At 48.4% G+C, this 17,451-nt stretch overlaps 2 protein-coding genes across 2 annotated transcripts; both read right to left on the bottom strand.

The window, feature by feature from the left end:
- Positions 1–134: 134 nt before the first annotated feature.
- Positions 135–13,110, bottom strand: BCL2L10 (BCL2 like 10). The gene is made up of 2 exons (XM_035131814.2): positions 12,565–13,110; positions 135–1,328 (listed from the first exon to the last, which is right to left on the bottom strand). The coding sequence occupies exons 1-2, from the start codon at positions 12,970–12,972 to the stop codon at positions 1,197–1,199; spliced, it is 540 nt and encodes a 179-aa protein (XP_034987705.1). The 5' UTR covers positions 12,973–13,110; the 3' UTR covers positions 135–1,196.
- Positions 13,111–16,997: 3,887 nt separating this feature from the next.
- On the bottom strand, positions 16,998–17,451 carry LOC132593178 (acylphosphatase-1-like). The gene has a single exon (XM_060282581.1). It carries the CDS (start codon positions 17,439–17,441, stop codon positions 17,142–17,144), a length of 300 nt encoding a protein of 99 aa, XP_060138564.1. The 5' UTR covers positions 17,442–17,451; the 3' UTR covers positions 16,998–17,141.

Below are 17,451 nucleotides of genomic sequence, written 5' to 3'. Positions count from 1 at the left end.
TAATAGGCTAGGTAGACAAACTCTTCCGATTCAATATAGGACAGGTTCCTAGGCATCGTTTTACAAGCGCTTTGTGCCCATGGAAACAGGAACAATATATGGAAATGTCAGGTCAAGCCAAGGACAGGTGCTCATTTAAAATAAAAATATTCAGTTATATTTATTCACATATTAAAACTGTACAAGCTAAAGGAAAAGGACATCGAACACTTCCGAAGACTATTTCTTTACAATATGCAATATAACAGATATCCAAACTAGAACTGTTAAACAAGGTAGACGACAGGGACAGCCAAAAAAGCAATTTGGAGAGCTTGTTCCGTTTTGTTTGTTTTCTAAAAAAAAAAAAGGCATTTAACAAAAATAGATGTTAACCAGCTACCAGTATTATACAATGATAAATATTTCAAAAAATATATTAAGTTATATGGAGTTTATGGATTTGACAGGAAATCCACAGAAATCCCAGCCTTCACATGGACTTCCAAATAGACCAATTAAAAAACAAACAAACAAGCGTTCCAATAGTTAAGAACTGGTTCTGCGGACTTTACTGTTTTGGTATCAACATTCTTGTCGCCTACTTGTAGTGTAACTTCTACTAATGTCATTATAACAAAAACACGTAAGCTATAATGCTCTGTGCAATACGGACCTGGCGGCTATATATTGATGAGTGGCCTCAGAATGTTTGCATTGCAGCACAGGTGGAGTTAAGCTCCTCATTCTTGTTAATACTGGCTCACATTTCACAAGGCAACATCTCCCCACCCCGCCCCGCCCCGCGCCCCACAACATACACGCAAACACACAAAGAAGAAATCCAAACACATCTTCACTTGGGTTCCATTGCAAGCCCACCATTAACATTTAGCATAACATCCAGCGCTTAGCAGTTGCCAGGATGAAGTGGGGCAACCGCGGCTCTCACACGCACCAAGATCCAAGAAGATGCCCAACCTCAGGACTCAAAAATCTAAGCGGCATTCGTTTCTCATTTGTACTGCTAGAATGTTATGTGCTTGTCAATGTTCTGCTCCGACTTTATAGTTAAAAATATATATATATATATGCTTCTGTCTTCCAACCGTTATAGAAATATAGAATGGACTCTTCACCAGCATGTTGGCAGTGTTAGAAGAGAGTTTCTCCCCCTCCCCCTCCTTCCTGTAAGTCAAGTCCACTGATGTAGTCTTTTATCGCACCGCCAGGAGGAAGGCCAACCCAGCCAGGCCAAAGCCAGCCGCCGCCATTATAGCATTGCTTATGGTACTGTTCTGGTCAGCTGCATCCGAGCCATGTTTGTTGAAGAAGTGATAGAAGCCATCCTAGGAAAGAAGAGAACAAAATCTTATTTTTTTATTTACTTTATAGCCCGCTCTTCCTCCTAAAAGGCACCCAGGGCGGCAAACGCACAAGCAATGAGCCAATCAACAGTATCTAAACCAGTGCTAGAAACTCGTCGATACAGAAGCTGGGTGCCACATGGCTCCTTAAGCCAAGGTTACATTCACCAACATGGAATGTCTAGTTGACATTTGGGGGGGGGGGACGATGGCTCTAAAGCAGGCATCCCCAAACTGCGGCCCTCCAGATGTTTTGGCCTACAACTCCCATGATCCCTAGCTAACAGGACCAGTGGTCAGGGATGATGGGAATTGTAGTCCAAAACATCTGGAGGGCCGAAGTTTGGGGGTGCCTGCTCTATAAGTATTATTTTTCAAATAATGGATTGACTGTGATTATCAGTTAAATATGTGGCTAGTTCAGATGATAACCTTGAGGTTAAGACCTGAGAACTTAAAGAAAAATCACCTTAACCAGGGATAGTCCACATATATATTGGCTTATTCCTGGCCATTCATAACGTTCTTCATCACAGCTGTGAGCAGGGCAGTGGGGTGAGGTAAGCAAAGACAAGCCACAACAATTTACTATAACGTTTTCTTCACTGCTCCTGCTCAGGCTGCACAGAAAATGCATTCTGGTTCCTGAAATTCATTCTGATTGTGCAGATAAAACGTCAAGGATAGAATTCTACAGGATGTGCTGCTATGTGTGAAATCAAGATTTCAATTATCCCTTAGGCATACACCTCCAGATGGTGGAGAAGTCAGGTACCATCCTGGCAGTCGGGTATTTCCATTTGGTCACAAGTGGTCGATGGGTCAGGTGCAAAACTTCGAACACTGCTCTCAAACACCACCATTTCATGTGCCTTAGACGCAGGTCTAGATTAAGATCATGAGGCTAATTGGAGGCTAAATACTGCAACAAAAACAAATTATCTTAAAGTCAGCAAGTGTACTCAAATTAGAGATAATCTGCACTCATTTCCTTCAAGTGCTTTTCTTCTCCTGTCTCTCAGCTGGTAAACGGAGGGCATGAAAATTTCTAAGGAACATTGCCTTACACCGAATCAAAACCATTGGTCCTTCTAGCTTAGTATCATCAACTCTGACTACCGTGTTTCTCTGAAAATAAAGACACCGTCTTATATTTATTTTTCCTCAAAACAAAACAAAACACTATGGCTTATTTTCAGGGGAGGTCTTATTTTTTTCCATCCTCCTCCTACCGTGGCTGGCATTGCTGCTGCGCCTATCACTATGTCTTATTTTCGGGGTATGGCTTATATTCCTTGAATGCTTAAAAATCTTGCTATGGCTTATTTTATGACTACGTCTTAAAATAGGGGGAACAGGGTAGTAGTGGCTCTCCAGGATTTTGGAGGGGGAAGTCTCCCCCACCCCTCCCTAGAGATACAGAGGGTTGAACCTGGGGCCTTCTGTATGCAAGACAGACGCTCTACCATTGAGCTAACACCCTTCCGCTCTGACAGCCGAAATAGTTAACCCAGCCCTGCTTAGGGCCCATGAGCCACTCAGTTCGGTGCTGCCCCCTGACAGAAAGGAACTGGCAGCTGCACGGCCAGATCCTTCTTCTGAATAATCAAGAACAGCAGTAATATGGCTCCAGATGGTCATGTTTGAACTCCTATTTGGCAGATGTCTATGTAAACAAGTTATGCTCTTAATTTCTTCCGGAACTTTGTTCTTTACACTTTAATTTGTGCAAACAATGGGGGCATTTTCCACTGGACGTCAGCTTACGCTCCTCGCCAGCAGCTGCTGTAGGGTCATTAGCATTCAGGTGGGCTGCCTACAGAAGGGGAGTCAGGCCCTCAGTTCCTCTATGGAGAGGGCACAATTAAGGCAGCCACCTACTTGCTTGGACGTACAATGGGTTTTCCAAAGCAGAATAAAAAAAATTCAGATACTTAAGATATGAGTTTTGGGAACAAGATTCCCCCTTCCACATTTTATTGCCCTAAAACTCAGCCCCAAACTGCTTAAGAATCACCAGCAGGGCAATTAGTTGGACCTTGGGTGGTGGTGTTTTTTTTTTTAAGAGCTTTATGATTAAAAAGAGAAACTGCAGGTTCCAAAAGACATTAAGGGCAAGAAGAGATCGACAGCCAACAATTTTATTTGAAAACCACATGAGAGCAGTGTCTTGGTCTGGGCTTCTGTATTTGTTCTCATCCCTAGCTCAGTTGCTTAGAGCATAGTGCTGATAATGCCAAGGTTGCAGGTTCGATCCCTGTATGGGGACAACTGCATATTCCTGCATTGGGCAAGATAATCCTCAGGGTCCCTTCCAACCCTACAGTTCTATGATTTCTAACCTTTAGCATGAATTTATGGGAGCAGGACCCAGCAGTCAGTTAGCAGGTACTTTTTTCTTCAACTTTCCCCCTAAGCCTCTGAGGGTGAAAAGCACTGACCTCAAAGCCTTGCTTCTGTGTAAGAGTCACAACCAAGAAAGCACACTGGGCTGCCGCTGGAAGCCCAGCGCACAAAGAGAAGCCACACAAAGCCTTGCTTTTCTGCCACAATCAATGGCAACCCCATCCCACCTGCCATCTTCTGGAACAAGGCCAGCGTTGTTGGGAATCAACGTTACAGAACTGCCGCAGTAAGTGGCACCAGTGGGACACAAAACAGGGCAGGGCACGCAAGACTCTGAATACTGACACTATTTCTTTTATAGCAGGGGTGGCCAACTCTGAAGAGACTGTGAACTACTCACAGAGTTAAAAACTGGCAGTGATCTACCACCTTTTGGGGGGTTCAGGTCAAAGTTGTTAAGCTTTTTTAGGGAGGAGGAAAGCTCCGTTTTTTAGGGGTTCAGGTCAAGAGTTGTTGTGCTTTTCTGAGGTGGGAGGAAAGCCCTATTTTGGGGGGCTGAAGGGCTAAAATGTTGAGGATTTTTAAAGGGAGCCAAAGTTGTTGACCTTCTTTGGGGGGAGCCAGTGATCTACCACAGACATCCAGTGATCTACCGGTAGGTCACGATCTACCTGTTGGACACACCTGCTTTATAGGTATAGCGCAGAGATGAGAGAGCATCATGTGCAAAAGCCACATGAGCACCACAGCTGTGTGTGTGCTGGAAAGTGCTGGGCACAGTGGTTTCCAAACACATGTGAGACAGTCACGTGCTTTGACCATGTGACTAGGAACACATGTCCCTCCCACAGCTCATCTGCCACAGACTGGATCTGCAAGCTTCAAAGCAGATCCTTGCGCATAGCCGGGAAATGGGATCCGGTTACACCTTTCACAGGGGACAGAAAAAAGAAGCTTTTGTCCACACATTCTTTTATGCCTTCCTTTGTGAAGTAGGTGCTTTGGGGCACTGGTTCTCTGCAGAATAGGATTACAAAGGAAAGGTGCTTTTGGTGGGAAGTGAAGTGGGGCCGATTCCTCATCCAGCAAAAGAAGCTGCTTTGAATGGAGTTTTTACTTGGCCTGCTTGAAAACCGAGAACTGAATGCAGGTTTCTCTGTACAGTATTCTTTACCCGCAGTAACTGTGGGAAATATTTGCTTTGAAGTTGATTATTCAACATTCCTGGCAGAGGTTTAAACCCTCACCCACTCAACAATGGTTAGCACCAGATTCTTCAGAGAGGCAAGAAACTCTACACTGAAAAGTGTGGGGGCGGGGAGAAAGAGCCGAAACCCCTTACAGTTAACATAAGGAAAGAGGCATTTCTGCTTGGGGCAGGGGGAAAAACAATAAGGAAAGCCAGTCCTTTATAACTGCTGACCCATCAGATTAGCAAGGGATGTTTCTCCTTCCTTTATTTTCGTACCCATTCATGATGACCTCGGTTACATTCAGAAGAGAGGAGTTCTGCTCAAGGCTATATAAAAAGTTATGTTAACTCAGGAATTCCTGAACATGCTCACAACAAGCCCCTGTCAAGGAGGGGGTGGGAAGCTGAACTTCTTTAGTCGTAACAAGGCTTGGAAGGACGCCAAGCACTTAAGAATCTAAAATATTCTCCCTCCCTCTCTCTCATTCCGATTATATCCAAGACCAAACAAAGGCTTTTGTTGGCAGTGTTCTCTCCCGTTTCAGGTAGATCCATGGGAAAGGAGGGAGAGCAAAGCAGCTAGAGGCCTGAGACACTGGGACAGCCAACTGCGTTGGCTTTGTCCCACCTCCACCGCTGGAGGCAGCAGGATGGGAATCGCAACCGGAGAGAGTTGCACTCGGGTCTTGCTTTGGGGGGTTCCACTAGGCATGGAGTTTGGCACTGGGAGAAGCTTATACTTGTGCTGGCTGTTGCACCATGACCCCCACCTCCCACTTTAACCTGCATCGCCCAAGACCAGGGGTGGGCAACCTCAGGCCTGTGGGTCAGATGCGGCCCAATCACATTCTCAATCCGGCCCGCGGATGGTCCGGGAATCAGTGTGTTTCTACATTAGAATGTATACTTTTATTTAAAATGCATCTCTGGGTTATTTGTGGGGCCTGCCTGGTGTTTTCACATGAGTAGAATGTGTGCTTTTATTTAAAATGCATCTCTGGGTTATTTGTGGGGCATAGGAATTCGTTCATTTCCCCCAAAAAATATAATCCGGCCCACCACATGATCTGAGGGACAGTGGACTGGCCCATGGCTGAAAAAGTTTGCTGACCCTTGCCCAAGACTCAAGTCCCTTTGAGCCAGTATCACACAAGCAAGGACAACATGTGAGCAGGTGGCACTGAGCGGCATGTGCCAACCAGTGCCATCCCCTGGCAGCCACACATCCTGCACGCCCACACGCAGGGATGCTCGAAGGCCTCCTGCTATGTGGAAGGACCATAGCTAAGTGATAAGAGCATTTGCCCTGCACACAGAAAGTTCAATCCATGGCACCTGAATTGAATCCCTGGAGAGCTGCTGCCAGTCAGTGTAGCCAATACTGAGCTAGATGGACCAAGGGTGTGTCATGGAACACGAAGGCTTCCTGTGTTCCGACAGCAGGGGGAGGCTGGCTGGCGGACGCAACCTCAGGGGCGTGGCCATACGGCGCAACCCTGCCTATGTGCTGGTCTGATGCACAAACACAACTTTTGAACAGGGCCCCAGGGGAATGCCATTCCTCTGCCTCAACAGAAACTCGCATCCAAAGCAGCTTCCCATAAGCTAGTTTAACAGCCGTAGGCTTGGCCTGTGGTTTTTATGAGAGCTGGGGCAGCATGACTGGCTAGTCCTGCTGCACCTCTCCCAAAAGAGCCCCAGAAGAAGAAGAAAATCCGTGCTTCTTCAACTGGGGAACTTCCAAACAGAACTGCCAGCTGCTTCTGCCTTCATCAGCTTACTTGGAATAATGTATTCCAATTGTGGTCTTTCAGTTTCGTGGCTTTCGTACGTGTCAGCAGGAAAACTACAGGGCTAGGCAGCAAGGCAGGGAGCAAGGCCACATCACCACAGGCCTACTTCGGCTCAGGAGCTCCAGCGCCAGATGTTAAGACGTTCACTCGAAGCGCAAGACTCCCCTGCCTCAATAAAGCGGGCAGGAGGTAGCATGGGAGAACTGACACACCAACACAACCCCCAAGGACAGCAGCGGCTCCATGATCTCATTGCTCCCCATCATGCTGCCTATGGTGCCCCACCTAGCACTCTCAGACAGAATGGAATTCCATCCTGAAGCCCCACCCCTCAACCCTGTTCCATGCAGGTACCCACAGAAACATGCCTTATACGGAGGCATCCCCTTGGTCAGTATTGCCTACACCAGCCCCTCTCAACCTGGGGTTCCCAGATGTTGCTCAACTACCACTCCCATCATCCCCGACTGCTGCCCCATGGATGATGGGTGCAAGAATGGTGCTCTGCCACCGAGCTTCACCCTTTCCTCGCGGGATCAAGACCAGGAATTGCATAGCACATGGGACCTCCAGAACCCCAAGCTTCCAAAGGGCACATGTTGGAAGGTTGTCCTTGGAGAACTAGACACTTGCTTACATCTCATAAGCCCAGGGCCACAGACACAGTTAGAAATTAGCCAGGTGCCAATTGCAACCGTGTGATCTCGGGAGATCCCCATCTGGCTGGCATCTCCAGCTTTCTTAAACAGCTAAGCAGATAAACTTATTTACTGCATTTATATCCCATCCTTTTCCTGCAAGCGGTACATGGCTCACCACGCCTCCTCAGTTAATCCCTACAACAACTCTTTGAGGTAGGTTAAGAGACCAGACCCAGTAGTCATGCTAAGTCGGTTGTAGGCCTGGGCGATATATCCACCCAGGTCTGGTATGAGGAGCAGACCGCAATATCGGCTTCACTCAGCAGTATATTGCTGGTAAAACTGCCACGGATCCCAAGACCCTCTGCTAGCAGCCTCCACTGAAGGGAATCAAGAACTCTTTCCTCCAGCGGGTGCCGAGAGCAGAGGGACTTAGGAGAGGCGGTGGTTTCACCTGTGATATATCACTGAGTGAAACCGCCAATCCACTCTGCCCTCATATGGCGCAGAGGGAGAAACAAGCTGTGAGGTGCCGATACAGCTTGTTCCTCCTTCATCTTTAAATTGCTGGACTGAGGAGTGTGCAGCTGCCCTTGCTTCAGTAGAACAGTTTTAAAGGAGCCCCCAAGCCCAGCGCTGGCTCCCACAAGCCGCCGGCGGGGCGAGGACTCTGCGAAACTGCTCGGCTGAAGGGAGCGCGGTTGCTGCTCCCTACAGCGAGCAGTTAAAGGAGCCCCGATGCTCCGCCTGCAAGTGGCGAGAGCACCGGGGCTGCCTCAGCTAGGGAGGGGGAACCTTCCCTCCCCCCAGCTGAGTGGTGCAAACAAGCTGCACTGCCCCAGCCAGCGAGTGCCTGAGTGAAACCACCTCAGGTCTCTTGAGTTGAAAGCTGGGGCAGTTTCACCTGGTGTCTTGCGGGCAGAGGCCAATGCACCTTTGTTTCTTCAACATCGCGGTATAACGCCAAACCACGATGTTTGGCTGGCAAAACACCACGATGTTGAAAAGCTGATATCGCCCAGTCCTAGCCGGTTGTTGCCGGCTAGTGTATTTATACAAGCATTCTATACTTGGCAACAGCAAGAAAGCACTTTGCACAAAACAAAGCTTCCTTGACCAACTGTGCAACAGTTAGGCTCTTGCAAGCCACACCTAGGTGACTTGCCATTGGTTTGGTCCTTGAGCGCATCACTGCCATTTCAGCTGGTCCAGAATACAGTTCATACATGACTGGTTGTAGAGCTCCTAACACCTATTCTGCGTAGCAGGGCAGCCAACATTGTGCCCTCCAGCTGCTGCTGCTACTAGGCTCCAGTCATCCCTTACCACTGGCCAAGATGGCTGGGGCTGATGGGAGTTGTTGAAGCGCAACAGCAGCAAGAGGGAGCCAAGTTGATTGCAAGATGTTAGCCACAGGTGACACACTTGGCTCCAGATAAAGTTTCCAACGTGCTAGTATTTTAAACCCCAAATGGCCAGACTCCTGAATATCTTAGCATCTTATATATATGTACACAAGATCAGCTACATAGAACTTTCATCAGTCAAGCAGCGTTTGAAATTTTCCAGGCGCATTTTACAGCTGACTATCAGCTGCTTGTGACCAAGTAAAGATGTTTGGGCGCCAGGATAGGGACTGACGTCTCCACCACCTGGAGGTGCATGCCTGGGGATACTTGGATCTTGACTGCTTTCACACACTTGCAACACATCCTGTAGAATTTTATCCATTTTAATTTATTTGAACAATCAATAAATTTCAGGAACCAAAAAGTTGTCTTGAAAAATACAACTTTCAAGCCACCTGGCCTCAAATCGGCAACCAGGCAGTCCATTTTGGCAACTGTAACCCTGGTTTAAGGAGACATTTGGTGCCTAGCTTATATTTCTAACACTGAAATCAAGGTTTGGGCAAAACAGTGATAGCTCCCATCAGTATTACAAGAACCCATTTTGTAGAACTCAGAGATGCCAGTTCAGTTTTCTATGATCTCAAGCACATTGGCAACATGCAAGATGTTTCCTGGTGTACAGGTGCCATGAAATACCCGTTCCACATTTGTAGTAAAACTCAATAGTTTAGCAGCGCCTACAACTTTGGAACTCCCTGCCTAGAGATCAAGGTGGTGCTTTCACTGTACTGTTTTCTGTGCTTGCTAAAAACATTTCTGTTTTGATAAGCCTACCCAGATGCTTAGAAAGGTGAGCAATTTTAATCTGTTTTAGTATTTTAACTTTTGTATGTTTTAAAACAGGGTTGTTTTTATCTTTTGTAAACTGCTTTGAGGGTTGTTGTCCTTTTTACAATCAAGCAGTGTATAAATTTTATGAAATAAATCAAATAAACAGGGTACCAGCCACACTCTTTCTAGCCCAGTCTTCAAGGGGGCAGTCTTCATTTGAGCTTCATTTGGGATGAAGAAGAGGTGGCTCAGACCTTTCCCAGTCTTCCCTTGCAAAGATACATCCCCAAAGCCTGCACCCTTCTCTGCAACCTTCCTGGGGCTGCAGGTCAGTGTCAAGTGTGGGCAGAGCAATGAAGGCAAATTTCTTTGCACAACAGGCTAGTTTCGGGACATAACAGCTCTCTTATCTGACCTTCCAGACACATAAGCAGCATGATCAGCGTTCAAGGACAAGGCAGGCAAACACAATCAAGGAAGGTTTGAAGCAGGGCTTGTGAGTGATGTGGCCTGGAGGAAAGTCCCAAGGACCAAACAGAGAGGCCTGGAGGGCCATGTCTGATCTCCCAGGCCGGAGGTTCCCCACTCTGTTATAGGAGAACACACCTACCCATGCTAAGAAATCAAGCTACACCTTTATTTGGTGAAGGACTATACCTCAGCGGTAGAGCATGTGCTTTGCAGGGAGAAGGTTTCAAGTTCAACCCCCAGGTTGGGAAGGGAAATGGGACTCCTGCCCAAATCCCTGGAGAGCTGTTGCCGGTCAGTGTGTAGACAATATTGAGGCAGGTGGACCAATGGCCTGACTCAGAATGCGGCAGCTCTCCATGTTCCTATACTGCCTTCTTTTGGAAAAACCACTTTGGCCAGCCAAAGGGAACTTCCTTGCAGCTGGTCGTAATGATTATATAACTGAATGCACTGAGCAAGAGATAACCGTAACGTTCCTTTGCTAAGGAAGAAGGGCTAAGATCCACCCACCATTTGACCCCAGGGCATCCACACTTCCTGTGGGGCATGGCTCTTGCTTTGAACAACATGGCTAAATTAACAGCGGGAAGGAAATTAATGCAAGCCAGCTGCACTGCACCTGCTGCTGAGCTAAAAAATCTGTAGGCAAGCCATAGCTCTCATCCAGAGTCACCTTTAAAGTTACCACTGGGTGGGTGCTCTTGTTTTTTAAGACTAGGTGTCCACCTCTTGAGGACACCCAGCAAGAAGATATGCAGAATGGTGGATGCCCCACATGTATGTAGAAGCCAGTAAATCCACCCACCCCAGGGGCCCTATCTGCAGTGCAGACAGGTGAGATCACCATGTCTGGTGCACCAACGCACATTTGCAGGAGCAGCCTTTGCTGAAGGACGCAGCTACCTTGTTGCTCCAGACCATGTCCAGATAGAGGAGAACAGAGCATGGGGCTTTGCACTGCTGTTTTCAGATCGATAGATCAGAGTACAAACACAGTGCAGAAACTGTGCCAGTGGAAGACCCTCAGAGCAAAGTTTTTACTGCCTTCCATCATTAGATTGCTAGCAGCCAAGCAGCCTGGACTCCCAACACCTTCTAATATGGAGCTGACTGAATCCCATGCATCTATGCAGATTCTGCTTGCTTCTTTGGGAAAACAGCTATGCGCTGTTGTGAGTTTCAAAAGCTCATGTTTAGCAGAACGTAAAGCAAAGCAAAACAAAAATGAAGAGAGGTGACACAGGCCAAGCTTTTGCAGGGCACCTTGATCTCCCACCTTCCTCCTCAGTTCAAGTCTTCCTGCCACCCAGGTCCTTCTGAAAGTATCCACCCAAGTTCTGAAGACGCCCAACCAAGTGTTAAGGTCAAACCCATACATTTGGTTGTACAACTGATTTCAAGGGCAGAACCTGAGCTCTCTCTATGTGAGCGCCCAGCAAATTGCCAGCCATCTGGGCATATGCCATGCAGTTGCCCCAGAAGCAAAACCTCAAAATGGAGCATCGTTTCTGAGCAAGGGCACCCATTTGGTTGCTGCAAGACCAAGATACACCAAAGCAGCCTAATTTAAGAGGGACAAAGACCACAATATGGAATGGAAAAGGGGGACGGGGAAGAGAGGAAATGAGAACAGACGCCCGATCAAAGCTCTTTCTCACGGTTTGTCACAGCCTTCTGCTTCCCTTATATGGGAAAAAAATTATCCAGGCCTCCCTAGCAGTCATTCCTCTTTCTCTCGCCCCCCCTCCTCTCCTTCTCCTGTATGTCGCTGCTCCCCTTGTGGTCTGTACTGGGGTTATGGGGAGAAGGAAGCAAAAGGAGGCGCTGCTCGCCACCCTATAGGAAAGAAAAGCCTAAGATTTTTGGGAGACGATGGTGGGGCGGGGGGAGGGAAACGGAGGGAAGGTAGTGTGCGTATGAAAGCGCCAGAGCGAGAAGTCAGCTGGCGAAGCGCGCGTGCCAAGGTCATTCCCAGCGAGGAGTCCGCGTCCAGGACTGGGAAGGGGCGGGCGGGCGGTGGGCCCTGCAGAATGGGAGGTGGGCATCGGGCCGCCTCTGCTACAGGAAGCGGGGCGCAGCGGGAGAGATTGCAGAAGCACAATAAGGCGTGCACAGCGCCCCCCGCAACTCCCGCCGCCCCCCAAACCTCCGGAAGAGAAAAGGGTACCCAAAGAAACGCTACGGCTTTCTACGGTTGCGCGCTCCTTTGCGCTCGGTAGCGCGCAACAATAGGGGGGAGGGAGGGAACCCGATTCATCTTCCTCGCCCTCCCACCCCACAGCGCTGCAGGCACTGGGACCAAGGAGGGAGGGTGGGCAAAGGGAAAGCGGCCAAGGCCAGATCGGGGACGGAAGCGCAGCCATTACTGCGCGAGCCGAGAAAAGGCTCGGTCCGTTCTGCAGCCGGCGGCGAAAGCGGGAGATTCCCTAAAATAATGGTGAAGATGGGGAGGGGGCGCCATTGATGTCGCAGGAGGAGCGGGAGGGGGAGCAGGCCGCTCGTGGGGCGGGGTGGGGAAGGGGATCGCGCCTGCCCTCCCTCCCGCCCGGCTGGCCGCCCCCTTTTACCCGTCCGCCGCTGCCGCGCGCTTACCCAGCCGCCGTGCGCCTCCAGCCACTCTCGCTTCTCCCCAGCCAAGTAGGCGGCCAGCGCCTCCGCCAGAGCGGCCGTCTCGTCGCGAGTGCCGCGCTCGGCCAGCGCCGCCGCCAAGTTGCCGGCGAACACGACCAGCGCCACCACCCGGCCCCAGTTGAGGCCGCCCTCGGCTTCCATCTGCGCCGCCACCCGGCCCAGCAGCGCGGCCGCCTCGCCCGGCTCCTGCGGCAAGGCGGCCGCCGTGCAGGCGCTGCGGAAGAACGGCCGCTCGCGGCTCTCCAGCTCGTCGGCCACCCGGCGCAGCGTCTCGGCCGTGCGGCTGGGCGGCAGCGCGGCGCCGCCGAGCCGGTGCTGCAAGTAGTCGGCCATCAGCTGCACCGTCTCCTCGCGCAGCGCGCCCGGCATGGCGGCCCCCTCGGCTGGCGCGGATGAGGCGGCGGATGAGGCGAGCGCGCAAGAGCGACGGGGCCCAGTGCCGGCGCCTCGGCGGACTAAGAAGCCGCCCACGCGTCCCCGGCCGGCTTCACGGCGCGCCGGCTCCGCCCCGTCTCTCGTTTCCCCAGCAGGGCTGGCGCGAGGGGCGGAGCGCCTCCTCTCTGCTCCGAGGCGAGGCAGAGAACAGCAGTCAAAGGGGACGGGGAGGAGGAGGAGGCAGCCGGAAAACGCCTTCAAGGTTCCCCATCGCGGCGCCTGGACCGGGCGAGGGGGCGCTTACAAGCGAGCAAGCCCCATCCAGTCAACTGGGGGTCTTGGGGATGGGCGCGCAAGTACCTGGGAGCATGTGCCTAATTCTCTTCATCTGGGGGCGTTTACTTCTGAGTAGACCTGCCGCCGGTCTTGCTTGCAGTGCGGTGGGACCCAGTTCCGCCAAGAGCAAGGGATGCCGAGGAGCTGTCCTTGAAACGCCACATTTTCAGGGCATGGGCGTAGCCTGGATTTTTTTTGGGGGGGGGGGGCAGGACTTGGTTAGGCTGCTCAGAACCGACGTGATTGGTCAGTTAAGTATTTCTACTGTTTTACTTGATGGGGGGCAACTGCCCCCCCCGCCCCCCCTCGCTACACCCATGCCTCAGGGCCAGGATGGATGCGTCTGATATTTGGTACCTCAACTACTGGGGGTGGGGTGTCGTTTGTTCGTTAGTTTCAATTATATGTCACCTTTAGCTTCCCAGGATCTCAAGGTGGTGTTCATGGTTCTCCTGCCCATTTCATCTTCACAACAACCCTGTGAGGTAGGTCATTCTAAGAGGCAGTGACTGGCCAAAGGTCATCCAGTGAGCTTCATGGCCGAGTGGGGATTCGAACCCTGGTCTCCCAGGTCCCAGCCCAATGCTCAAACCATTACACCATACTGGCTCTTATTTCTTGCATTTGTTAAATTTATAGACCACTTTCATCTTCCAAGGAATTCAAGTTGGCCTGCATAGTTAGGCTAAGAGATGGTGGCTGGCCCAAGGTCACACAGTGAGTTGCGTTGCAGTGATTAGGGAAGGTAGGATCCAGTAAAAAGATGTTTCCAATTAATCAATTCACTGGGTTCTTTTAATACACAACTTTTACAGATGTTTATAAAAGCTGCAGGTGGCAAGCACCCTCTTAGAAGAGGTCTTCTCTCCAGTCTTTTAGTATGATGTTTCCAGTGACATTTGGGCCACGTCTGAAAATAAAAGCATGTTCTTTCCTCCTCTTTAGGGCTGTTATTTTTCTCATAACAGAGAATGTTTGCATATTCTAAACTAATACATTAAGTTACTGCAACACCTACAATGAGCAGATTAAAGTCCTCATCTGAACTATGCATTTGAAGCTTCCCCCCCCCAAAGAATTCTGGGGACTGTAGTTTGTTTAGGGTGTTGAGAGTTGCTGGGAGACCCCCCATTCCCTTCACGGACCTACAATTTCCAGAGTTCCCTGGGAAGAGGGATGGGTGGTTAAACCACTTTGGGAACGGTAGCTGTGGGCAGGGTCTTGGAAAAGACCCTGATGTTGGGAAAGATTGAGGGCACTAGGAGAAGGGGACGACAGAGGACAAGATGGTTGGACAGTGTTCTCGAAGCTACGAACATGAGTTTGACCAAACTGCGGGAGGCAGTGGAAGACAGGAGTGCCTGGCGTGCTATGGTCCATGGGGTCACGAAGAGTCGGACACGACTAAACGACTAAACAACAACAACAAGCTGTGGGCAGGAGGAAACGGGTCTCCTGACAACTCTTAGCAACCTAAACAAACTACAGTCCCCAAGATTTTTTAGGAAGAGCTATGACTGTTTGAAGTGGTATGAGACTGCTTTAAATTTACAGTGCAGATGGGTTTTAAGAGTGCTGGAATCAGGTGATGGCCATCAATACAGTATACTGTATTGTCTTGACCTAAATAACCTGCCTTCTTAACTCATTAATCTCCTTTGTCTGAATAATTCCAGCTGCTGCTGCAGCATGTAAATGTAACATAAGAACAAGATAATCATGGTTTCATAAAGTGATTGGTTACAATTTTTAAGTGTTGCTATTATAATAGTAACATTAATATTTTGTACCTTGGAGTTTTGCTAGGCATATTGTTCTCTTTTGTATTGTATTTAACTTTGTTAAATTTTGAGATTCCTTTATACTGTATTTTTATTTTATATATTGTTTCAATATTTTGTTTAATATTTTGACTTTATTTTGTACATGGTTTTGATATTCTTTTGCATTTTTATTGGACCTCTACATTGTATCTAAGTTTCTGACACTCTGTTATATTGTATAACATGCACACACACACCCCGACACACACACACACACACACACACACACACACACACACACAAAATATCATTAAAACAAAGTATCAAGATTGCTTGGGTAGGCTTGCAGGAACAAAAAAAAGTTTTTAGCAGGCACCAAAACAATATAGTAATTTTGCCTGCCTAATATCAATGGGCAGGGAGTTCCGAATAGTGGCTGCTGCTGCACTTAAGGATTGATTTCTTTAAAGTGCAGGAAGCACATTGTCTAACACTTTTTAAATGCCAGTTCTCCAGATCTTAGTAGTAAAATATGCACATATGGAATGAGGTGATCTTTCAGCTATTCCCAAGCTGTTGAGGCTTTTTATACTAACAAACAACAACTTGAATCAGACCCAATAGCATGTAGGCAGATGCTGCAGATCTCCGAGCCAGGAGTGCCAGCTTGGCCTCACAACCGTGGGTGGCCAGGGAATAACAACAACAACAACAACACACCCTCTTTGAATTCTGTGGTTTTGCATATGAGGACATAATGACAATCATCTGTTCCTTCAAAATTAGGTAAGTACAACCTCACATGAATTACAACACACAACCTATTACACCATGCCATGATTTATAGGGTGGTTCACAACAAGGACTGAGCTGTTTTGTTCCTTTGAATGAAGAGTTGGGTGCTTTATTATTTTATTGCTGACCTATGCCTGACTCTAGCTTCTGACACTGTTCAAATGTGTAATTTGCAGTAACTGCTCCACCCAATTTTTCCTCTGACCCTGCAACCCACTTGCATGTGCCCCCTGCCCCTTGAAGGTTGCCAAGAAGTGAATATGGTCCTCTGGATGTTGCTGAACTGCTACTCCCATCATCCCTGGCCTTTGGCCATGCTTGCAATGGCTTATGGGAGTTGCAGTTCACCAACACCCAGAGGTCTAATGCTTTCCCACTCCAACAGGGACACCTTGCCAGTGCTAACAGCTGGTTCCACCTCCATGTGGATGGACTTCCCCTTGCTTAGTGTTGTTACTGACATGCCTTGGCACTGAAATGAAAAGAAACACTGCCTTCAGGATTGGGAGTTTCCAGGTTTCCAACTAGCAGGGAGTTAGTTTCCGTTTCCCAAGAAATTACTTAACTTTGATATCAGCTGAAATAGTTTTGTTTTCTTCACCACTCTTTCCTCTGTTCTTGAGAAAGTTATTCATGACCTAAGTTGTAGTCCTCTTTGTGATCAACGGAATATTTATTGTTGTTCAACCCTCTTCTGCCATGGAGGAATCATCTTTAGCATACCCTCCAACATTTCTCCAGTGAAAATAGGAATGTCTTATTTTTATTTTTATTCCCCACCCCCACCCCGTCTGACTGGGTTGCCCCAGCCATTCTGGGCAGCTTCCAACATTTATAAAAAAACATAATAGAACATAAAAGACACCTGCTTCTTGGGAGAAAAGCAATGACAAACCTAGACAGCATCTTAAAAAGCAGAGACATCACCTTGCCGACAAAGGTCCGTATAGTTAAAGCTATGGTTTTCCCAGTAGTGATGTATGGAAGTGAGAGCTGGACCATAAAGAAGGCTGATCGCTGAAGAAGTGATGCTTTTGAATTATGGTGCTGGAGGAGACTCTTGAGAGTCCCATGGACTGCAAGAAGATCAAACCTATCCATTCTTTTTTTTTTTTTTTTTAAGCATACACTTTATTAACAACTCTTAACACATCACGTTCTTAGAACATTCAGTGTAACCAATGTAATCACAATGTAAAAAAATAATTTAAATATATAGTTAAAAGTGAATAAATCTGCACATAAACAATTAATATAAAAACTAAACTATTATTTGACAATGCAAAAGTCACTATGCTCTAAACGAGCAATCTTCTTCTCATTGCGGAATTCAGCTCTGTCAATGCGGGACTTGGGGCTTCCGGTCTTCTGAAGCCATTCTTGAAGTTGTCGCACCTTGAAAGTAGGACCTTGGATTTGGCCTTGCACAGTGCCGTAGTCAGTATTCTGCACCCAGCCAACGACACCCAATTTCTTTCCTTCAGTCTGTGTGTTTTTGCGGAAAAACACGCCTTGGACTTTCCCGAACACTTCGTAGTCCACTGAAATGAGGCCGTCTCCATCCGCCATGGCCGCTGGC

This window comes from Zootoca vivipara, chromosome 14, assembly GCF_963506605.1.
Source record: "Zootoca vivipara chromosome 14, rZooViv1.1, whole genome shotgun sequence".
Lineage (NCBI taxonomy): Eukaryota > Metazoa > Chordata > Lepidosauria > Squamata > Lacertidae > Zootoca > Zootoca vivipara.
The sequence above is the reverse complement of the archived record's forward strand: the minus strand, read 5'-3'. Positions and strand labels throughout refer to the sequence as shown.

Coding starts and splice junctions, on each gene's coding strand:
- LOC132593178 (XM_060282581.1), bottom strand. CDS start 17,441: ATGGCGGATGGAGACGGCCTCATTTCAGTGGACTACGAAGTGTTCGGG.
- BCL2L10 (XM_035131814.2), bottom strand. CDS start 12,972: ATGCCGGGCGCGCTGCGCGAGGAGACGGTGCAGCTGATGGCCGACTAC. Junction 1,329..12,564: donor TGGAGGCGCACGGCGGCTGG/GTAAGCGCGCGG, acceptor CTTCTTTCCTAG/GATGGCTTCTATCACTTCTT.